This window comes from Schistocerca gregaria, chromosome 2 (genome assembly GCF_023897955.1).
Source record: "Schistocerca gregaria isolate iqSchGreg1 chromosome 2, iqSchGreg1.2, whole genome shotgun sequence".
Taxonomy (NCBI): domain Eukaryota; kingdom Metazoa; phylum Arthropoda; class Insecta; order Orthoptera; family Acrididae; genus Schistocerca; species Schistocerca gregaria.
This window is the reverse complement of record NC_064921.1, coordinates 433,462,981-433,488,577: the sequence shown is the minus strand read 5'-3', so window position 1 is coordinate 433,488,577 and position 25,597 is coordinate 433,462,981. Positions and strand designations below refer to the sequence as shown.

The window sequence follows — 25,597 nt, the reverse complement described above, 5'->3', positions numbered from 1 at the left end:
TTTGTGTGAATGCGTGTTGGTTGCCTACTTTAGAAGAAGACCTTTTGGCTCATAGCTCACACGTTTAGCAATCTTTTTGTTGTACCTCTCTGAGACTCAATATCTCCTCTACATAGTGAGTAGTAATCTATCCTTTTCATAATACTGTCATTATTCCTTCCTGGATGTTCCATTGTTGATTTTATTCTTTGTCAAAGTCACTTATGTCAGTGGAAATCTCCAGCTTGCAGGCCACTTCATCATTAAAATGACTCCTCACTCATCTCTATTCCTCTCATTTCTATGTCACATGCCCGCCACACCATAACATGGCAGTCAGTCTCGCGGTTGCCAGTATTCAACATTTTTGGTTCATCAGTGTAAACTAACAGCCAGTCTACCATCACTCCTGGCTACTACGCATCAAAATGGATAACTGCACTGAATCCATGTCCCACAAGCAAATCAGCCTCAATCTGACCCTGAAACTAAATATGGAAGCACAAGCATAGCAAAGTGCCTCCGCAAAAGGCATAAACGGTAACTGTTTACAACATATCACACTCATGTATGGGAAACAACCGCAAACTAGCCTTCCAAAGTCACTTGGGTTGCGTTGGGTTCTTTCGGGAAGAAGACCAGACAGCGAGGTCATCGGTCTCATTGGATTAGGGAAGGATGGGGAAGGAAGGCGGCCGTGTCGTTTCAAAGGAACCATCCCGGCAGTTGCCTAGAGTGATTTAGGGAAATCAAGGAAAACCTAAATCAGCATGACCGGACATGGGATTGAACCATTGTCCCGAATGCGAGTCCAGTGTGCTAGCCACTGCGCCACCTCACTCGGTCCCAAAGTCACTTGAACACACGCACACTGCGCGAGATGTAACAGCCTCCTGCCCTCTAATGCCACCAGCTTTCGTGAACATTCATTAGTAGGCTACGTTTTCCTGTGATGATAATGCAAGGAAAACCCTTTGGGAAAGGTTATGGAAAAACTAATTATGTTTCTAATGGCATTGCACAATTTTGCAACAGAATTTAGTAAGATAGTTGTGAAATGCCATGAGTAAAGATACTCTTTTCACACATAAATACTAGGAAATGTAAACACTGGAAGATTGGGAGAACATAAAATGAATGTACTCTCAAAACGAGTGTTTTGAGGCATAATATGCTGGTGTGGTGTGTCTGAATATCTGTGCCATTCATATTGGCAAATCACGCCACAAACAGTCATGGATGCTTTCTGTTGGGCTTCATGTGATAGAAGCGCTGCCGTCGCACAATGTGACGAGGTGGCCCACGAGTCTCAGTAAGTATGCGAATCAGGTCAACAAGGCTAGCCCATGTCTGGTTTACACTTGACTCATACAAACTCATTGAAGCTAATGATAGTGATCTTACTGTTATCCCAAGAAACTCATGTTAATTTTGAATTTTAGCAACAGCCTATGACCAATCTTATGGCATTACCAGCTTCATACGAAACACAACTGAAAATGCAGTACTGATTGATGTATGATCCATCAATAACATGCATGGCTGCTTGTGATCACATACCAAACTGGATATGTAATAGCAGCAAATGTTTACAAAATTCCAAACTCCACAAGGCCCCAAACAGAACTACACTAACATAATCACCTGGCAGTCCACATTGGCGACTTGAACGTCCACCACCAGGCAGTAATTATCAAAGTAAAGGCACGAATGGTGAGGGTTTAACCAGCAAATACAAAGATTGCAATCTACATTTATGGTTTAATGCAAAAGATAGATGAACTATTAGATCTGCTGAAAGACAAAGAAAGTACAATCCCAAACTCTGTTTGTTTCAAAACGGAAAAACCAGATTGCATTAGCAAGCTTTGTTTTGAAGAGGAAAACAACATCGCCTTTGCGACTAAGTGAAAAGCAATTCCTGACATTCCAGGCAGGCAGCACTGACATGTCCTAACCAAGATTGGCGCTCATGTTGTCCTTGTGTCACCTGTTCCATAGGCACGATGCTACTTTAACAAAGTTAATTGGCTCCCTCTTGTCATTAATTCTGAAAAATGTCACAGACTCATTCCCTCAAAGAGCATAAAGTATGAATGTTTTGTCAATTAAATAATAAGTACAGCCACGATGACCAGACGCTACCCAACAGAGTATGTACAGTACACAGTGATACATGTGAAAACTAATACAAAGAGGTTCTCGAGTGTGTAAAGGGATACTGCTTTCTTTGATGTCACAACATATCACATCAACACTGTACTCCTTAATTTATCACCAACTTCTGGACCTTCTGGAGAAGAAAGAGAAAGTAGATGAAGACAGGGCATGGGATAGAAGTCTGCGAGAATTTGACAGTGACAAAGATCTACGTCAAACCAAGACATTCCTTCAGAATCATTGAAAACTTGGGGCAGCCAGCCACGACAAAACTAGTGTACAAAATATATGAGACAGATGAAATACCTTACACTTGAAGAACGCAATAATTCCCATTCTAAAAACTGCAAGTGCTGACAAGTAGGAGTAATATCAAACTGTGAATTCACAAGTCGTGTTTGCAAAACACTGATATGAATTATTTTCGGAAGAATGGAAAAAGTGGTAGGGGACAACTGAAGTGAAGATCAGTTTGGGCTCCAGAAAAAATGAAGACTATGCTGGCACTAATGGCCTTATGACTTAAAAGTTAGGTTAAAGAAAGGCAAACTGACTTTTATAGCATTTGTGAAATTAGAGGAAGCTTTTCACAATGTTGGTCTACATTCTTTGAAATTGTGAAGGTAGCAGGGATAACACAATGGGTAAAGATTACGTAAAATTTGTGCCGAAAATGCACTGCAGTTGTAAGTGTCAAAGAGTGTGAACGGGATATCAAGGGTGTTCTAAAACTAGGAGATGAGTTTTGCTATTTTGGCAGCAAAAGAAATGATGGATATTTAGAGAGGATATAAAATGCCAAAAGGCAACAACAAGAAAAGCATTTCTGAAAAAGAAAAAATTCATAACATTGAATATAAATTCAAATGTTAGGAAGTCTTTTCTACATTTGTCTCGAGTGTATCCTTGTACAGATGTGAAATGTGGATGATAAAAAGTCCAGACAAGAAGAGAATAGAAGTTTCTGAAACTGGGTGCTAGAGAAGAATAGTGAAGATTAGATAGATACGCCAAATAACTAATGACGAAGTTTTCAGAATCAAACTGAAAAAAAGAAATTTGTAACAAAATATGACTAAAATGACTGGTTGACAGGACACATCCCAAGGCATCAACCAAAGAGACTATTTGTCTGTGGGATAAAAATTGTGGTGGGAGCCCAAGGCTCTAATACCATACACAGGTTCAAATGGATGTAGGTTGCAGCAGTCAGGCAGAGGTGGAGACACTTGCACAGGAGAGATTGAGAGCTGGAGTAAACCAGTCTATGGACTGAATAGCACATTATCACCAGTTCAGCACTGCACAGACCCAGTTCACTCTGCTGCAAACATTCTTCACCCTCCGCATTCTACAGCATATGGTGCTACAAAATATTATTTTTCTGTTATGACATCAGTGATTTTACAGTTTGTTTTTCCAGCTATTATTTATACGCTTATCCTCGATGTATTATGTTCCATATAGTCCAATAACATATATTTTCAGCACCACTTTCAGCTAACAGCGCACAGAAGAAGTTGGATTCCCTCTTAAATGCAAGGTAAAATATCACCTAGTACAATCTTGGCAACCAAACTGAGAGTCTTTACGTTTCTAATATTAATGCCATTTAATTTAGTAAATATCACAACCTAAGACTGGTTTAGTGATTCAGGTAACTGTTTGTTTGGCTTTCCAATCCCATCTGGTCCTACAACTTGCATAGTTTAAGATTCCTTTGCTGCAAATGCAAGGAGATTCTGAAGTTACCCCAAAGACTAGTTTCCACACTAACTGTTAGTATCCCCGTAACTGTTCACAAGTGAATGTAAGGCTAGATCTTATCACTCAGACAGGATCACATATTTAGTGTTCAAACCAACAATGCCATAATTTCTTTAATTTTAAATTCAAAGACTCAATAAAATAAAAATACATATTAGTTAGGTAAAGTTACATTTCAACAGTCGTTGGACAAGACCTACTTCTTTTACCACAGCATTATCATGCAGTAAATCTGCAAGACTTGACCACCTATTAATTTCTTCTTTGTGCTGATAGGAGTTATGTGGGCTCAGTTATATTAAATATACCTCGGTAAGTAAATAAATCAAGGACAGCAGTTCGACAGTCTAATTCTTCCATCCACCTAATCTTTGGACCTTGGCCTATTCCACATAACAACAGAGCTACCTACATATTACTTTGAACTTATTTCTCTCAATAATGTTCTAAAAATTCCGTATTATGGTACAGTTTCTGAGGTATAGTGCCATTGTAGTCATAGTTTTTTTGGTTTCATTCCTTGGAAAATGTACCAACAAAATGGATGTACGAGAGGGAGGGGGGAAGCATTTTTTTCTGCCGAAAGTGACCATATAAAATTTTGAAGTTGGTCGCATGGAGAGGTTATGTAGTTAGCCATAAATCCCAAAAGCACCGATTTTCGACTGTGTAATATAACTACTGGTATTTATTGTCTTTGAAGTGCTTGATAAGATAAGAACTTACTGTCGTGAGACCTATTTATCATCGAACAACTAGTTCAGCAGGCACTTCACAGACTGCAGGGCAAAATCTAATTAATAGCAGCCAACATCTGTCAGCAATTAAGAAAAGCATAGATCAAAATTGGATGCAATGCCATAACGTTTCTTGGAGCAAACAGTTTTGCCAAATGTCTTGATAAAACAATTTTTCTTGATATTATAATTAAAGCAAATTACAGCAGAATCTACTGGGTGCATTTAAATTTTTACATACCGGCTACTGGATGAATACACAAATTTTATTCCCGATTAAACGACAAAAACTCTATAGGAAGATGTATTATGTTCCATATAGTCCAATAACATACATTTTCTGCACCACTTTCAGCTAACAGCGCACAGAAGAAGTTGGATTCCCTCTTAAATGCAAGGTAAAATATCACCTAGTACAATCTTGGCAACCAAACTGAGAGTCTTTACGTTTCTAATATTAATATGACGGTTACGAGACTAAACTGCTCTTTCTTTTTTAAAATAATTCTTAACTCCACAAACGGCAACAACTGTTCTTTATCTCAGTTCTGCGGAGATGATAAAAAAAAAGAGTACATTACATCTAACGCATTTTAGTATCGAGCGTGGAGCACCTACCAAAACGAAGCAGTCTGTCGAAATAGTGGTAGGACTTTTTTTCGTGTCATTCGTATTACATACTTCCACCAATCTCTTCAGTTTTTCTGAAATAAATCTTAGTTACCACTGTCATGCTGATTCAGCGATGCGGGATTTAATTTTACCTTGTAAACACTGGGTCATCAGCGCTGACCGCTCTTAACTCGAACCACAGCTTTATCACTGCATAACACTAATACTTCATATCATTTTCTTTTCACTATGAGAATGAACATACAGACATCGCGCACAATTGGGTTAAACACATAAACAAAAACTTAAATATTGTTCGCCATACATAATGACAATCGAACCATGTTTATGTCTGAACCGGTCACAGTACACACGGCAAAGATTATAAATGAAGATATGGTATGGCGCTTCGCAGCCGGAGCAAAAAACAAATTACATTCGTGTTATCACAGAGGAAGGCATGCAATTAAATTGTGTTCTGGATTTAAATTGGGCTCTGGATAAGTAAACGTAAAGCCGATTACATTGGCCTTCATATCAAAATTTTCTGCAATTCAGGCTGTACTGGTTAATTGCAGTCTTTAGCAACTGTAATTAAAGTCTTGCGTCTCGCGTTGTTTTAAAGCATCTTCAGTGGTCTCTATAACATGATTTCTTCTTTTACAACAAAGAATCCAACATACAAGAAGAAGGCTTGCCAATGGGATACCCCATTTCTGTAAAGTTGGCACATATCCTCGTGAAAAAAATATATGAAAACAAAAATTTCCATAAAATAGCACCAGAAAATACATTTACTTTATTGGCGGAGATACATTGATGTATGATTAATACAAGTCACGCAGCGATAAACACATTACGCTAAAACAAGTTTCCCCTAAGAGACTGAACAAACAGGCTACATAAATTTCGTAGATATAGCCATCACAAGGAAAGATAACCAACACTCACTCTGCAATTATAGGAAAAAAACACCGTAAGTCACAATATTACATCAATCATCTAACCACTCACGGGTCCAAAACGAATCTGCCCTCAGATTTATGATCCATAGATTAAACACAGCACCAAATGGCAAACGTAACTATAATAAGGAGCTGCATATAATTATTCACACATCAAAAAATAATCGGTACCACTAATCCATAACAACAACCGAAAAAAATCCAGAAAAACATAAAATAATAATAAATCATCACATAAATCCAGAGACTCGCATTAAATCACCACAAGCCAAGCCCCCCCCCCCCACACACACACACACTATAGCATAAATACTCAGACGAACTGGTGCACACTGAAATACAGACGACACATCCTCAAGAAAAAAGGAATAAGGAATAAAAATAGCATACCGAAGTAACAACCCTATACATAAATGTCTAAAAAAAGAAAAAAAGAGAGAGATAGAGAGAGGCAGAACTTTTGAAATAAGGTATAAGGGACACAAAAGAGCATGGAAATATGACACCAGCCATTCAACATATGCACAACACCTCCAGCAGAAAAACCGCCACCCTATGACAATAGAAAAGGACAGGAAAACATTCATATTCAGCACCTACAAGAAAATTTTCAAATTGAAATAGCAGTAACTGAGAAGAAACACGCAATAAATGACCAGGTAAACACAAGCAACCAGATGCTGTTTAAACTAAAAACGCCCCACCACTATCAAAACAAAGAAAAGACAAATGCATCCCGCAATAGCAAAACAAAACACACAAAACGGCAGGAGGGCAATGACACTTCCCAACACCTAAGTATAAATGCAATAATTGCAGTGAAAGTGCTGCGTGCAAATACTCAACACATACACATACACATGGAAGATGACGAAGAATGCAATAAACAAAAAAAAAGAAAAACAAAGAAAGACTGTTTAAAGTAACAAACTGCCTGTTGGCTTCTGTCTCAGGTTCCTCAGCCGACATTCGTCTGATGATATTTCTAACATTTCGCCAGCACAAGTGACTGGTGTTGTCAAAGTTTCATCCTCCATTTCTGGTGGTGGGCTGGAGCAGAGCTTGTGGCTGCAGACTACACGTACTTGGCATGCCAACATCCAAGGGCTTCTCCGTGGTCACTTGCGGTGCGGTTCTCTTGCTAGCGACAGCGGTCGTTCGCTGTGGCATGGAAAGCGAGGATCAGTTTACCTTGAAGCTTTCTTCTTTCTTGTTGAAGCTATTCTCATATTTGTGTATTTCTATAATTTTTCTGAACAAGCAGGTGTGATAGTTCTTATCTATAGCCAGAACTTGTGTGTTGGCGAATGTTATTACGTAGTCAGTCTCAAATAGCACATGCTCTTGCCATGGCCAATTTCTCCACCTCCCCAACCTGCAATTTCGCTTATGTTCTATGGTCCTAGTGTTTACTGATTGTGGGGTCATTCCAACAAAGACTTTTTCACATGTGCATAGTATGCGGTATACTCCAAACATTGCAAGTGGGTCTCTCTTCTCCTCTGCAGATCTAGACACACTCTGATCATCTTTGTCGGTTTTTAAATAGTCTTTACATCATGTTTGTACAATATTTGGCCGATTCTGTCCATCACTCTGGGAATGTATGGCAGAAAGGCCATACCTGACATTTCTTTTTCTGATTTTTCACTCCACTGAGTGTTTGACTCTGTTTATAGCAACAAGTAAAGCATGCAAACTGTTAATGATCATAACAAACAAAACTATGAGAGATAAAAGCCATATGGTTACTATGACCACTGAATGTGCTTTAAAATAAAGCAAAACATGTCTGGTCTTAATAAGAATTTCATTACAGTTGGTAAAGATGGCAGTTAAGCTATACAACTTGTATCTGTGCAACTGTGGGGAAAAAAAGGCCAAAACACACAGAAGACAAAATGCATTTGAAAAGGCAGCATTCACACGTCATCAACAAACCATCATATCAATGTTTCTCAAGAAGAAAGATTTGACGGTGCTGTAGTCTGCTAAATTCAGAAGTTATCATGTAAAAACTATGCAGATTCCATCAGCACCTTAACCCTGCAGTGCTCACAGAGATTACATATGTAATCCACTTGTGGGAATTAAAAAAAAAAAAAAAAGTCTGGAAGTCGAGTAGCGACAATGCTTCAAGTATCTGTGCAGTTCAAGATGAATTGCTGGACGACCCTCTCAGTGTTGCTCAAACACCGGTCATGGTTGTACCACAGCAGCTCGGCAAAGTCAGCGACCTACCATTGCAATCTGCGTGATTAATATGTAAGTACGTTTTGAAACACGTTTTTATTTCTTAGTCAGTTTTTTTCCACTATTTGTTGCGATGCATTTATTATATTAACTTCTTATTGTTTTACAATGTAAAAAAATTTGAAATACTCATGTGAATTCATTGGCAAAATTTTGGACAAGAGGCAAGAAGCTCAAACTCTAGTGTGGCTGAAGGGGATTAAGACGAGAAAGATATTCCTGACTCAAGTTCTAATGAAGAAGATGAAGATCTGGAAGAGCAGGACCACTAGTCTGACTCTAAACAAGAGGGAGAAGGCCCAGGTGAGGCAACTGAGAGTGGTCATGAGTTATCATGTGATGAACCATCCCGGAGAAACAGACTGGTTGATTTTTACATTGGAGTAGTTGACATAATGTGGTCAGACTTCTCCTCTTAATATAGTAAGAGCTAGAGTTCCTGACATTGTATGTGTGCGTCCTGGTCCTAAGGGACCCACTCAACAGGAAACTACTGAGCGAAGTGGCGCAGTGGTTAGCACACTGGACTCACATTCGGGAGGACGACAGTTCAATCCTGCGTCCGGCCACCCTGATTGATGTTTTCCGTGATTTCCCTAAATCACTCCAGACAAATGCCGGGATGGTTCCTTAGAAAGGACGTGGCCGACTTCCTTCCTAATCCGATGACTTCAGTGTTTGGTCTCTTCCCCCAAACCCCCAACAGAAAACTACTGTTGAAGATTACATGCCCCTATTTTTAGACAATATCATTGATCTCAAGGTGTGGATCTAGTTGGTAAGATGTCCATGCTGTATGACATCCAGAAATTCAAGGATAGTCTTTTCCTGTATTTTATGATTTGTTGTATCTTGGCACCCTCAATGCATCTTACACTTATACAGTGAACCAAAACTACTCTGTTGTTTGAAGTTGAGATTTTTTTTATTGACCTGTCTTTGCCTTGAATGAAACCTCCAACTCACCGAGGATTAGGGAAAAAAGAAAAAAAAGCTGCCCTTCAAATGAAAGACTTTCTTGGCATTTCTCTGGTGGAAAGTCAGCCATCAACTTCGCGAATGACACAGAGGTGTTCTGTGGGTTGCTGCTATGCCTGCAGATCATGAAATTGAAGTACACGAAAAGTGTGTGATGTAGGTATTAAATGCATTTGCCCCCATCTTTCCAAGGTCATCTGTATGTCTTGATCCAAACACCATGATTAGATTTCAATTTGTATAAATACATATTTTTTCAAATTACGTCGAAGCCAATGATGTCGTGTTAGTTAAAACTGTGGTTCATTATTAAAATTTCGTTGCCTTTTCAAATATGAGGTACTGTATTCACTTTTTGTTGATAGTTTTTAATGAACATTACTATGGGTAACATAAAACACACAGAAACAATTTCAGAATTCAATGGCCTCTTTCTTTGGTTGAGAAAATGGCATACATATGTAATCCATTTGCTTGTTTTTGCATTGCAATGACTGCACGGTTAACAGCTCACATAAGAACATGTTCACCATATGGCTGCATGGGGAAGCAGAACTGCACTGATTTCATGATAACTTCAACAGCTTACATAAAAACTCATAGTTCACACAACAATGGAGAATAATGAAGCAATTCTTTTAATGGACATGGAGGTTTGCAGACCATCTAGTGGCAAACTAGTACAAAGTCTACAGAAAAGCTACACACAACAACAGATACCTATGTGCACATTTGCACCACCATCCAGCATAAAAGAATGCTGTTCTATGGGCAGTGACAGCCAAAGCTAACTGGATTAGTGATGATAACCACAAACAAGTTGAGCTGTACAAGCTCAAGACAACATTAGTTGCTAATGGATATAGCAACAGATACATACTTCTGAGGTACAGTGAAGGTGAAACAGACAAAGGTACAGGAGAAACTCTTCCTGTTGCTCACTTACTGGTACCTTATGCGAGAGGCGTCAGGGACTTTATTGGCAAAGTTCTGTGGAGAAATCAAACACATATTCCACAATGGTTGCAAGATTAGAGATCTGTCGAGGTCCATAAAGGCTCCTATAGATGCTCTCCACACTGTAGGTGTCTACGAACTTCAATGTGAATGCCGCAAAATCTATGTTGGCGAAACCAGAGGACTCATTAGCACTAGCATTTTGGAGCATGAACATTATGTATGACTGGGGCAGAACAACAAGTCAGCTGTACAAGAACACAACCAGGAATGTGGCCTTTGTATCAGTTTTTAAGAACATTACGTGTTTGCCCAGAAGCTGTGGGTTCAGCAGCACAAATAAGAGAGGCTATTGAAATAATAATGCCCCTCCATATCCTCATCCAGTAATGTCTGTGGGCTAAAGATGACATGGTGGCCGGCTGGTACTGTTGGTCCTTCATGGCCTGTTCAGGAGGAGTTTTTATTGAAATAATCAAATGCCTTAATAGTATGCACAGGAGGCATGGCGACAAGTTCCTTATGGCCAGCCTACCACTGATTCCAGTCCTGTGGACCACCTGTGTTCACCAGCCAGCAGCACCACTCAATTCAGGTTTAACAGTTTAAATAGCAGCCATGAGAAACTGCCATGTGGCTTGAACGCTTCACTGCAGGATAACACTATCTCTGATTACAAACAACTGATTAGCTATTGCCTACCAATCTCTTCGAGAGTTGCCTAGTAGTCACTCACTAGAGTACACAGGCAAGAGCCTGCAGATTCGCTGTTGCCTAACAATCACCAACTAGAGTTTTCTTCCGGTCACCTATCAGAGTACCACATGCAATAACATATTGTACAGCCAACCTCCTTTATAGCAACTCTTTTCAAATTGTCCAATGATATCACAGATATCTGACGTCAGGGAACATCAGATAGCCAAAATAGGCAGTATGTAGGGGAAGACATTTACCAGTATCCAGCAGTTAACTGCCCTGAAGAGAACCGCTGCAAAGTGGGTCAAAATAACAGCAATTTAGTTGCTTTAGTGTTCAATAATGACTTGGCCTAATACCCTAAACTATTTTATTCAAAATGGGGTCAATAGACTGAGGAGCCGCACTCAGTGCCATGAAGGACGTCACTGGCCACACATGATAAGTGTCATGTTGATTATCATATAGCAATGTCACCTACCTTGGGTGAGGAAAGGAAGATTGTTTGCAACAAGACAAGTATCCGCATGGACGGTACAATGATGTCTATAGTATCACAGACTGTCAAGCATGGAGACCATTACTGTGGCTTCTCATAACACACACACACACACACACACACACACACACACACACACACACACACACACAACATGTCCAACAACACAGGAATCAGATGTGGTGCCACATCGTCTTTGCAGATGAAACCCAGTTCTCCATACAGCTTCACAATGGATTTATCTTTGTGTGGAAGTTCCAAGGAAAATGAACATTGCATTCTTCTCTTTGTGTCATAGAGGCCCAGCACATGATCTATGGCTACTATGACAAAGAGAGATATTGCACACTACACCCTAAAAGATCCGGAGCTTCTACTGAAGAAGATTAGTCTAAAGGGAAAGTTTTCTTCCCATTCACAAAAATATTCATGGATTCATAAAAAGAGTCACAGATTGCATTAGCATGATACAAGGGTGATTTGAAAAGTTCTCGAAGTGGAACAGGAAAAAAGTACTTAAATCACTGAAACTTTTTTTTTTATTTTTCAATGTAGTCTCCTTGTAGATTAATGCAGTTGGTTCAACAATGTTCCAGTGCCTTGATGCCACCTCGAAAATTAGTTTCCTCCAGGCCTGCAAAACAGTTGTCAACTCTGGCTGTCAATTCTTTGTTTGAGGTAAATCTTTGTCCACCAAGAAAAATTTTCAATTTTGGGAAGAGATGGAAGTCTGATGGAGTCGTCTGATGAAGTCTGATCAGGTGAATAAGGCAAGTGTGGCAACAATTAATACCCTAGTTCGGGTAATTTTGCCATGGTTATGGCACATGTGTTCAGGCGTGCATTGTCTTGATGGAAGATGACTTTCTTCCTTGGTAAACCTGGCCTTTTTTCGTGTATCTTTTGTTGCAGTTTGTCCAGGAGGTTAGCATAGTATTCTCCAGTAAATGTTTGCCCAGTGGCGAGATAATCTGCAAAACAGAATCTCCTCGCATCCCAGAAAACTGATGCCATGACCTTTCCCTGCTGAAAGAATTGTCTCTGCTTTCTTTGGTGGCGAAGAATCAGCATGTTTCCACTGCCTTGACTGTTGTTTTGTCTTTGGGGTATAGCAGTGCACCAAAGTTTCACCTGTGGTCACAAACCGGCGCAAAAAAACCTTGTTCGTTTCTCCCATAACGGGTCAAACGTTGTTCCGATATGACCAGTCTCGTGCGTTTTTGATCCAGCATCAAGTCATGGCACCCACCTTGCAGAGAATTTTTTTCATTTCTAATTCTTCAGTTAAAATGTGATATACTCTTTCAGATGTAATCTGGCAAGCGTGAACAATTTCACACACTTTCAATCTGTGATCCTCCATGACTATTTTGTATACTTTTGCAATAATTTCTGTAGTAGTGCCACATCTTGGCCGACCACTGCACGGATCATCATCTAAGCTCTCCAGACCAAATTTAAATTCATTTTTCCGCTTGGCAACAGCTGAATATGGAGGAGCAGAGTCCCCCAGTGTAGTCTGGAAATCAGCATGAATGTCCTTTGCTTTCATACCTTTCTTTAGAAAGTACTTAATTACTGCTCGAGTCTCAATTTTTTCCATCTTTACAAATCACTACATGGGAACAACAACAGAGCCATATCACAACAGCATCACCAGCACAGCTCTCTTCCAAAAGCACTGACATGGCACGCATTTATAAGTAACAGCCCAATGAATATTACGTGAACAACTTGTTGCACTATTGTTGATCTCTTGTCGTGATTCCGAGAACTTTTCAAACCACCCTCATAGTAGGAAGACACAGTATTAAAACAGGGTTTAAACCAATAAGAAAGGTGCATGACTATTTGTACATTGCAAAGTACCTATACCCACTGCTTCTCACAGCAGGAGTGTGTACAGTTAAGTGTACACTAAAACTACAGCAAGAAGCTTTAACAACCAACTTAAGAAATTGTCTGGAAAACACAGATTACTCAGCAGTAGGAGATACTATAGTTTTATCTAGATCCAAGCATTACAATGATAAGATGTACTGAAAAGCCATATAAATTCAAAAGCACAAAAACAACTTCAACAGCGAAGGACAATGGAAATTAGACAAGTTTTGGGCCTTAGAGCTAAAGAAGATTTCAAAAAGTAAGTTACTCATTATTATGACAGGCCAAGTAACTTTTATTGAATGTTGCACCATATGTGAATGTGACACAGATACATGTCACTATTTTTAAATATATTAACCAAGTTTCTGTAAGCACCATTTGCAATGTTCTGCCAGCTGTTCAATTCCTTGGTGGCTGAAATTCACTCCGTGGTTACAGAGCCATTCAAGAAACACTGCATGAATGTCCTCTTCATTGGAAAAATGTCATTCCCCATAGATGTTCTTTGAGCTTGCCGAAAAGATGAATTTCCACATCACAACCACTGATGTCTGTGTGGCTTTGGTCAAATTGTTGTATCCATTTCACAACAGCTAGATGCAACATTTGGCCCATATACTGCTTGAATTTCATGGTGAATGTGTGGCCAGTTTAGGTGTTTTGTCCACAAGAATCAAACTATCACACATATTTCAACTTCGGTGTCCACTTCCACTGGTCGCACCATTTCAATTACACACTGTGATGCACCAGTTATCCATACTACAGCAGAACCATCTCTGTACGAAACTGGGAAAATGTACCCTCTTATGACAATGCACTGTTCTTGTAGCACAATGATCTATATGTGGGATGAAGTGTAACTTGTTTTCTGAAGCATACAGGAGCAATCTTCACAACTACAAAGCCCATAAAATAACACATATTGGCACGACTCGGCAATATTAGGCACAATATTATCTGATGACTTCACAAACTGGCCATTGAATGGATAGATATACACAGCTCAGCTTGCTTGCTTAGCTTGTTGAACTTTGTATTGCTATCTGAGTATCTGTAGCCTCCGATGACGTCTTCAGAATTGAAAGGCAAAATGTTAGACAAAGGAATATACTTTTGCATAATAACCATAAAACAAAAACCACCAAAGAAACAATGACAACTGCCAGTAAGGGTGAGTTTTGTTAAATTCCTTTATGATTGCAGAACCTTACTACACAATATCAGATGGTTTGAAGTGGGCTCATTGAGATGTAAAAATGAGGCTTGCCTTGCTCCTACACATGAATCTTACATCCAATAAAATTCCATTGCACAATGGAATAAGTTAAGGGCAAGTTATTTTTCCCTGTCTCTTTCCTTAGACAATATGTTATTGAAAGATGGTGAAAGGGTGGGTGCAAACAGAATTAATGGACTGCCCACACACAACAACTCATTTTCACTGCATTACTGCAGAACCTCGTTTACTGATATGAATTTGTCTTTCGAAAGTGTGGATAATAAGGCTTTAGTGGTCTTTATGGGAATTGTTTAAAATTTTTACTTTGGGGGGAGCAGCAATCTTGGTGGCTTGTACTTGTACACAATGGAGATCCACTTAAGAAAAACATTACATAATTATCTATGTTCAAATATCTGCAGTTCCATTGCCTTGTGTTTGATGCAATCACAGACAAAATGAGAAATATTGAAATAAACTGGAAAAAACCTGTGGCTACTAAAACCACCACAGTAGGGAAAATATCATAACAAAAAATGACAGAAATAGTTTCTCTCCATTTCTGGAAGTTAGTTTACGAGAATCAATCTTGTAAATTATCTTTTTTTTTACTGATAAGTAAATCCAGTGACTGGTACTGAATGTGTACATTGTTTTACGTGAACGAGTTTCCAGAATTGTTACATACACCTAGAAACGTTAACAGGTTTGTGTTGTATTCACTGCAATGTCTTTTGATAGACATTTCATGCACAAGAATACAATTCTGCACAGCTTTTCATGTGAGTATCTCCAGCCTTCTGCAGTTTTCTGTTGTAGTACATTTTGCCACTGCTTGGACCATTGCACATCAAGATTGACTACACTTTTCCACACGCTTTTTTCACATTTAATGCCTAGATCTATGTTTCCTCTCCTGAGGAATATAATGCAGTTTCTTTCATATTATTTCTCTCTGATAAAAAATAGTGACCAGTGTCCCATCACCTAGTTCCCAATGACACTGTTGTGTGTCTTACAGATTTCCAATAGAGGTAAGTTGCATTTTAATAGTATTGTTTACTTTAGTGATATGTGGTAACCAGTCATGAAAGGATGAAGAAGGGAACTGGCTTAAGTACTCTGCAAGCATTTGTCTGAAAAGATGTTGGGAAACCTGTATCTTAATATGTGTTTACAAATTTTAGCCCTTTAATTTTGTATTACCATATTACATATATTCTCACCATTTCTTCTGTAAATTATTCAACATCTGCAGCACAGACTTTAAAATGCAATAAATCCAAATACACATGATGATGTTGTTGTTGTTGTTGTTGTCTTCAGTCCTGAGACTGGTTTGATGCAGCTCTCCAAGCTACTCTACCTTGTGCAAGCTTCTTCATCTCCCAGTACCTACTGCAGCCTACATCCTTCTGAATCTGCTTAGTGTATTCATCTCTTTGTCTCCCTCTACGATTTTTACCCTCCACGCTGCCCTCCAATACTAAATTGGTGATCCCTTGATGCCTCAGAACATGTCCTACCAACCGATCCCTTCTTCTGGTCAAGTTGTGCCACAAACTTCTCTTCTCCCCAATCCTTTTCAATACTTCCTCATTAGTTATGTGATCTACCCATCTAATCTTCAGCATTCTTCTGTAGCACCACATTTCGAAAGCTTCTATTCTCTTCTTGTCCAAACTATTTCTCGTCCATGTTTCACTTCCATACATGGCTACACTCCAAGCAAATACTTTCAGAAACGACTTCCTGATACATAAATCTATATTCGATGTTAACAAATTACTCTTCTTCAGAAACGCTTTCCTTGCCATTGCCGGTCTACATTTTATATCCTCTCTATTTCGACCATCATCAGTTATTTTGCTCCCCAAATAGCAAAACTCCTTTACTACTTTAAGTGTCTCATTTCCTAATCTAATTCCCTCAACATCACCCGACTTAATTCAACTACATTCCATTATCCCCGTTTTGCTTTTGTTGATGTTCATCTTGTATCCTCCTTTCAAGACACTATCCATTCCGTTCAACTGCTCTTCCAAGTCTTTTGCTGTCTCTGACAGAATTACAATGTCATTGGCGAACCTCAAAGTTTTTATTTCTTCTCCATGGATTTTAATACCTACTCCAAATTTTTATTTTGTTTCCTTTACTGCTTGCTCAATATACCCATTGAATAACATCGGGGAGAGACTACAACCCTGTCACACTCCCTTCCCAACCACTGCTTCCCTTTCATGCCCCTCGACTCTTATAGATACCATCTACTTTCTGTACAAATTGTAAATAGCCTTCGGCTCCCTGTATTTTACCCCTGCCACCTTCAGAATTTGAAAGAGAGTATTCCAGTTAACATTGTCAAAAGCTTTCTCTAAGTCTACAAATGCTAGAAATGTAGGTTTGGCTTTCCTTAACCTTTCTTCTAAGATAAGTCGTAGGGTCAATATTGCCTCACGTGTTCCAGTGTTTCTACGGAACAAATACACATACAAAAGGAAAATTTAATCAATAGAACTAATAAAATATTAGACAATGTTCTGCTCAGTGCTTACCTTTCAGAAGTGAAACGTGTCATACTGATGGTAGACACACATAAAAGTAAACATTATCAACTTCCTAGCTTTTGGAACTAATTGTTCCTTCCTTGGGGACAAGAGAGGTTGTACAGTGGAGCGTTATCACACCTCTGGAGTTCAGGGAACCCAGAATCGCGTGGGTGATTCAGAGCAGCCCACGTTCTGCAGCAAGCAGTCAGTAGTCACAGCTCAGCAACTGGATACTGGATGTTCCCATAGCACGCTCAGTTATAATACAGTGCAGTGAGCACAAGTTAGTTGGTAAACAACATGCAAGGTTTTGCAGTTGCTCTGACTTATAAGATTTACCAATGGTTGGGCTGGAGTAGGTGACTGTGGGAGCACGGGACTGGTTTTACATCGGAGACGGCTGTACAGCATTCGAGGCCCGAGTGATAATGGTAGTGTTTCTGATCTTTTTGGAAGTGGAAACTGTATAGAAACAACCCAGATTTGTTTGTGTACAAGATCAGTGAAGTAGCCACGGGAGACGGAGCTTGGAAGCAGTGGTTGGTGTAGGTGTTGAGGGATTCTCATATTTCAATCCATGTAATCACACAAGCACTGTGAAAAACTTAATTGATCACCAGTCCCTAGTACTTAATATATTTCTCCAGTGTTGCCAGTGGTTTTAAGTGTGTACAGCAACTGCTACGGAAGATGTCTCCCTGCAAAATGTATCCCCCCCCCGTAATGCATTATGCGTTTCAAAAGTAACAAATTCCCTTCACATTTCCCACATGACACCAGATGGCAATTATTTTACAATTAAAATGACTATATATATTTTTTAACTGAAATAACAACAGCTCATGAAAAATACACATTTCCACACAACTTTGATACAAGTTCCAGATTGAACAAGAGACACATCGAAGTATGACAGGCAAAACAAGAAGAAACAAATGAGGTTCATAATTCTAAAAAGAAATCACAACATTTTTCTGTATATCTATTACAAAACATGTGCAATACGATGCAACTGTGCAATACGATGTTACTGAGTTGTGGGATCTCTACACTCATAATAAACTTCTGAAGATGAATACATCACGAAACTTTAAAAGTGTACATAGTTTATTTAGTTCCCATCTGGTTGGATAGTGCATGAACCACTTGCGAAACTCAACAATGAAGGGTCATAGGGACGTCCCTTGAAAGGCGACCCTTCTTTGTCCCATGCGTCCTTTAAAATGTTTGACAGCCCCTGAAACAGAACATAATGACATACTCTTTAAAAAATCTGCAGCAAAAGAAACATGGGTTATAGTAGCAGCAATATGGCTATGACTCAACCCCTTCTCTACATGGTGAGTAGCATCCTTTCCATATTGCTAATGTTCCTCCCTGGACTTCCCACTGTTTGTTTTGGTATATACATGAGGTAGTGAGCCGTAGGGCTATGTGCCAGCAGCAATGAGAAGTGTACCAATGAACCCCAGCCAGCAGAGTCATTTTGCTACGTGAGCTTGTTGAGAATACTTTGGGGTGCATGTAGAATATTTACCACTGATATTCATGTTAGTTCTGGTATGCTGAGATGTACAGATCATATTATGTTCATTATGCACAGCATAAAGCAAACACGGCAAGTATTACATCAAGAAGCGAAAGAGATAGTTTTCTGAGCATATAAATTTTACTCAGAATTTTCTGAGCATATAAATTTTACTCAGAAGGATCAGAAACAGACACAGCGGTCCATTCACCTCTGTGTTGTCAGTTACAAAGGTAGGAAGTGAGTGTGAAGTGTGATACAGAGACAAAGAGCAAACTGGCAACACCACTTAGTATTTGCCTTCTCTCTGACACCTTCTTCCATGCACTAAAACTAAGAGCAATAATGTGAGCTGGCGATGACTGCAAAGAAAAAGTTAAAACATTACAAATTTATTTCCACAAGGATCAAACACAGACAAATTTACAAAATGTTGGCAGTTTTAATTATGTAGAGTCATATATATCCATATTTCATCTATACCCAATTGCCTTGTAAAGCATATTCTAATCATGATGTTATAGAAGACACGGGCATGAAAATAAGTGAAATCAAGGTTCATTTAGTTGGTAAATTAGAGGAAATGGCATGAGGAAACAACTATTCAGAAATTGAGTGATGGAAGAATTGAGTGATGGAAGAACCATCACCTCATTTTCACCTGCTGTGCCTCCCTAAAGTATGTGGCATAGTCTTGCTCTCTTCATGCTCTTCCTCTCTATAAGGAACCAGCAACTTTATATCTCGTGTTTTTGTCCCATCCTTGTCTAATACCAATTTTTAGTTATCTTTTTTTCTGTTTTCATGTAACTGTAGTTTAAGTTTGGATATTTTTATCTTTACAGATGCTGAAAATAAGTTTGCATACCACTCTACCAAATAGTAATCCATGAGCTTGAATAAGGGAGAATTTTCACATGCTTCATAGCAAACACGCACTATCATTGACACAATGAGTTAATTTCTGTAATCACATGGAAGTTTTGCAAATAAACAACAGAAAACCTGAAGAGGGGCATTTGCCATTAGTAAGAGACAAAACTTAACTATAAGGCTGTGTGAAGAAAGTAGCTTACTACAATGGAGAAGCTCAATGCCAAAATGAGGTGGTGCACGAATGAATTTACACACAAAACAATACATTAGGGAAAACTTAGCATATGAAATTCAATGGCAATTACATATATGTTAATGAAGATTCAGTGTTTGAAAAAGCTGCAATTTGCATATAAGAATTAGGTATTAAACTTCACCAATTTGCAAGATGCTGCCTAATGAATCCTGCTTTCTGCTTCATCTAACTGATCAACTTTTGGATACCAATTGAGTGTCAGTAGAGAACTAACACTTTGTAATCAGTGCAGTAGTTAGGTTTTAAATAAACACTATATTGCACTGTTTGGCAGTTAGCTAATTTTGCTCCCTTGGACATTATCAAGTGTCATCGCAATAAAAACTGTTACGCTTGCAGTTTGCTATATTTACATTGACCACATCAATGTGTGGACAAAGCAACACCTGATGCATCCCTAATAATAATGTCACACAGTTACAGTTGGTATAGGAGGGAGACAGGAGACGGCGGAGGGCAGAAGAAGAGGGAGAGGGAGGAAAAGCTTTGTTATCAGTACACTAGACTCTTGCTAATCCAGCCCTGGGTAGTCCAGCCTCTCAGTAATCCGGCGCACATCCAAAAACATGTGCAACAATGCTTAGTTAAACAATGCTTTCTATACTGTATTTGATATGGCAGCTTACTTCACAGTTTGGAATCATGTCTTCTAAAAGGAAACACGTTATGCTGGACCTCAAGCAGAAATTCGAAATTTTAGACTATAAATAGTTAAATTTAGGTTCTTCGCAGAAAGCCATTGCTGCCAAGTTCAGTGTTGGTCTAGCAGCTATCTATGACATCAAAAAGAAAGAAGATGTTATTTGACAGTACTCAACACAAATGGATAGCGAGTTGGGAAAATGGAAGGTTATACAAAAGAGTGAGAAATGGAGAACTGGACGTAGCCATTTATTGATGGTTCATACAACAATGCAGTAAAGAAATTTCAGTCAGTGGCCCAATTATAAAGGAAAAAGCAGCTGCATTTAACAAACAACTTTGGTGGTAGTAACTTGTTTGCAGCGAGCGAAGGTTGGCTATCGCACTGGAAAAAACGATATGACATTTGGCAGCTGACAGTCATTGAAGAAAGTCACTCAGATAACGATAATGATGCTGTAGTTTGTAAGCAAGATACAAAAGATAATACAAGAAGAAGATTTAACTGATGATGCCTTGAATAAAGCTGATGAAACAGGCCTCTTTTAGAAGATGCTTCCTTCAAAAACATTAGCTGCCAAGAACGAGAAGAAAGCTTATGGTTACAAGCAACAGAAACAGTGGATAACATTAATGGTGTGTTGTAATGAGTCATAAACTACCACTTATAGTGCTGGAAAATCCCAACAACCACATTGTTTTCAACACACTGATATAAATACTCTACCAGTGCAAAATTGCACTCAGAAAAAGCGTGGATGGACAGACAAATATTCTCTCAGTGGTTCCATGAAACGTTTGTACCAGCAGTGAGAAAAGAGCTAAAGAAGAAAAATCTTCCACTGAAAGTTATCCTTATGATTGACAATGCTCCCAGTCATCCTTTAGATGTTTCTCTAAAGTCCAATGGTACAGATGTACAAGCACTCTTTTTCCCACCCAATGTGACAGCCACAATTCAGCCCATGGACCGGGGAATTTTGGAATCAATTGAATTTCATTACCGACATTCGCTTCTCATCTCCTTGCTGAACGAAAGTGAAAACAACTCTATTGAGACTATGCTGAGGGTGTGGAAAGCAATTAACATATGTGATGATGTTTTCCAAGCAGCCAAAGCATGGGATAAAGTGGAGAGTGCTATCATAATGAAGAGCTGGAGAAAATGGTGGCCATCCGTTGATGCCAAGTTGGATTCAGTAGTCAGTGAGTGACAGTGATGAGCCAGTCAATTTGGAATTATCAATTACTTTGTACAGTGACATGTTCCACAACCTTCCATAAGGAGAAGAAATTGACGATGAAGGTGTTACTATGTGGCTAAATGAGGAAAACTGTAATACAGACCAAACTTTAACAGATGAAGACATAATCAAAAGCTTGCAAGAAAGTAATGACGAAAGTGATGAAGAAGAGGACACAGGAGGAGAGAGCATGAAGATTTCTCATACTGCTGGTGCTGAAGCTGCCGAGGTCTTCCTGGAGTACCTTAGGCAACAGCCAGATATATGCTTGTAAAGCAGTTGCGTGATAAAGCATGCCGCCATTGTGTATCATCATTGTGATAATTAAAAATTAGGGGCATGTTTCATAACAACTGATATGACTCTATAACCATGTACATGGCGGCTGCAGTGTAACACGTGTTAAGTTCGGCTCGCGAAATTTTAGTCGAATTCGAAGGTGTTCTCGCAGGTGGTGTTGTCTAGTACAAGTGGAAATCGTGTAAACAACAGTGTTCTGTGCAGTAGTGCTACTTTTTTTCTGTGCTCCGCCAATATCTGAGAGAAAATGGTAAACAGAAGAGTCAACAGCAGCGCGTCCAGCAGCGGGGAAGCAGCAGGTGCGGCGGGCCTGCTCCTGGCGGAAGGTGCGGCCGCGGCTCCCGGTATAGCGGAGCTGGCCCGCTCTGAGGTAAACGCTGCGCTTCGCGATAAAAACAATCTCTATCTGATAGCAGGCACCATATCAGATACTGTAACGCCAGCAGTATTGGCCAAAATGCGTGAAACTGTTGAGGCCAATACTGCCGAAATTACAGCACTAAAAAAGTCTGTGTCTGAATATGAGAAAAAGGCACGAGAGTTGGAAGTGAAACTATCTGCCGCCACAGACGAGCTAGAACAGTACCAAAGGCGAAATAGTCTACGACTGTTTGGAGTAGCAGAAAATAAAGAAGAAGACACGGACAACCTGCTTATACAGGTTGCGCGTGAAAAATTAGGCGTTGAAGTGACCAAGGCAGACATTGACAGGAGCCACCGGGTGGGACGAAAACTACCAGGTGCTACCAAACCTTGTCCAATAATAATTAAATTTGTGTCGTACCGAAAAAGGGCTGAGATCTTTACCCAGAAGAAGTAGTTAGCAAGGACAGGGCTTACAATAAGGGAAGATCTGACACACGAGCGCCTAAAGATTTTAAACAGTGCCATATCCCATTTCGGTCTTAGGAATGTGTGGACTCAGGATGGCAGAGTAATCATTAAGACTGCAGCTGGAAAGAAGACAGTCACAAACAGGACAGAACTAAATAGTATTAAGTGAACCTACTCGAGCCAAAAGTCAAACTTAACACCATTTGCAAATTTTAACAGTCCTATACTCAGATATAGTCTTGTAATTGTATTAACTTTTTAATTATTTGTACCTTCAACTAATTGTTTTTGTAACTGTATTAACTTTTTTACTATTTTTTTGTGTCTTTAGCTGTAGCCATTGCTTAGTTTTAGTTACTGCTAATACTTTTTTTCATTTTCTCAGTTTATTCTCTTCCATTCTGTAATAGTTCTATTGCAATTATTAGTCTCTCCTTTAGTTCATTAGTCAACCATCTCTTCGGTTTAAATTGCTCATAACAAAAATCACTATCAGTATCACTTTAGCAAATTTAAATCTAATTGTAGCTTCCTACGATAATCACTACCAGTATCACTCTAGTAAATTTCAATTTAATTCTAGCTTCCTACGATAAACTACTAAATATTACGCTTACTTCTCTCTGATGGCAGCATCGGCCTCTTAAATCACTCCCCTTTCCTTTATTTCAAATACTCTAATTACATCTCTCCTCTTACGACATAGGATAGTCAGTGACACACAGCCGTCACCATTTTGGTCATATTCTCCCTGCACCGAATACCACTAATCCATTTTCTATACTCCCGCAACCTCAGGAAATCTCTTGCAGTCGCCTTTCTTTCGGCACTCGTGGAGTCACAAACAGGGCGCGCAAAATCTCGGACGCCCCTGTATTATGTCACTTGGCGGAAACACCGGCCAGTGCCCCTCGCGGCAGGTAGTGCCTAACAAAGGGACCAACCAGTCTGCCACCCTACTCCAGGCTGCTCAGCGGAACGCGTCCGAGCTTTTAGCAGCGCACTGCAACATTCAGTCTTTACCTGCGCATTACGAAGAACTTAGCCTCCTCTTCAACCAACTAAACTACCACGTAATCCTCTTATCCGAAACTTGGTTGAAACCACACATATCCTCTGCATCTATTCATCTCCCAGGGTACACATTTCTTAGGGCAGACAGATCAAAAAAGCGAGGTGGCGTGGTCGGTGCATATATACAAACAGATCTCAAAGCGAAAGTCTTATGTACGTCAAATCCTGCTGAAGAAAAAGAGGCTGAATTCATGTTCATTGAAATAAATATACAAAGTCGGAAATTCTTGACTGGCATCGTGTACAAGCCGCCAAAAATAAGCTCAATGAGTTCCTTCCAGTCGCAATTACATTCACTTCAGTGTCAATACGAACATGTCATCGTAATGGGTGACTTGAACATAGACCTGCTAAGAGACACTCCCTCCGCAATAAACCTAAGAAGATTGTTTAGTTGCAATAGCATGAACATTCTTCCATTACAACCTGCACACCATACGGCGCACAGTCATACTCTTATAGACGTGATCGCAACGAAACGGACTGACAAAGTAAGAGATGTTGGTCAATCATCAGCCCCTGGCCTCTCAGCACATGATGTAATATTCCTGGCCTACTCTGTGCAGCCCCCAAGGATCAAATCACGTTACATAACTTGTAGGAACATGAAACGTATTGACCTTGACGCTCTAACAGCCGATTGCTCAGAAATCTCATGGCATCAAATAATCAGAGAACCTACAATCGACGGCAAAATTAATGAACTTGGTGATAAACTCACTGCCCTCTATGACAAACATGCACCTGTGCACACAGTCCGTGTAAGAAAATCTCCTGCTCCATGGCTGACAACTGAATTACATCAAATGATGACTAATAGGGATGCTGCCCACAGGCGTTTCAAGGCAGATCTGAAACCTGAGCGTTTCGAAGAGTATAGAAAGCTATGGAACAGAGTGAAACAATGCATTCGGAATGCAAAAATCAGGCACGCTCGCTCCCTTGTATGCAGCGATCTGACACCCAAGACTCTATGGAAGAATCTCCGTAGCCTGGGGGTCGGAAAGGCAAAATCGGAAACTACTTTTCATGTGTCAGCTAACGAATTAAATGAATTCTTCTATGCACCTCTGAATACCAGCACGGCTGATAATTACCGTCCACAAGAATCCCCAAAAAGGATAACTAACAACGTTACCTTCCATCTAAAACATGTAACAACAAATACAGCAAGAAAAGCAATAATGAGAATCTCTTCTGATGCAATAGGCAACGACAGTATCGGTATAACCATGATTAAGAATGTCGCCAATATCTTAGTACCTGTCTTAACTGACATATTTAATTTTTCCCTCGTGAACGGAATATACCCCACTGCATGGAAAAGAAGCATAATTCGACCCATCCCTAAGATCGAAAACCCACAACTGCCTAGTGATTACCGACCAATTAGCATACTGCCTGCTGTTTCCAAAGCACTTGAATATATTGTTCATGACCAAATCACTGAACACTTGCATGAATTCAGTCTATATGACTATTTCAATCTGGTTTCCGTAAACATCACAGCACAAACACTGCTCTAATTAAAGTAACTGATGACCTGAAATATGCCATCGACAATCGAAAGGCAACAATA

The 25,597-nt window shown here is 39.5% G+C and overlaps 2 protein-coding genes across 4 annotated transcripts in view; both read right to left on the bottom strand.

Annotated features, from left to right (window-relative positions):
• The window catches only part of LOC126324835 (UDP-sugar transporter UST74c-like), a 122,699-nt gene extending 117,058 nt beyond the window's left edge, over positions 1-5,641 (bottom strand). The window contains exon 1 of one of the 2 annotated variants that reach the window (XM_049995123.1): positions 5,262-5,641. The gene's annotated coding sequence lies outside the window, so the exon portion shown is untranslated. The remainder of the gene's footprint in view (positions 1-5,261) is intronic. The other variant, XM_049995121.1, reaches the window with a different exon arrangement.
• Positions 5,642-18,051: 12,410 nt separating this feature from the next.
• Positions 18,052-25,597, bottom strand: part of LOC126324755 (nudC domain-containing protein 3-like) — a 63,463-nt gene continuing 55,917 nt past the window's right edge. For both annotated transcript variants that reach the window (XM_049995109.1, XM_049995110.1), the window contains exon 7: positions 18,052-18,501. In XM_049995109.1, the coding sequence (XP_049851066.1) occupies positions 18,376-18,501 (126 nt within the window). In that variant the 3' untranslated portion in view covers positions 18,052-18,375. The remainder of the gene's footprint in view (positions 18,502-25,597) is intronic.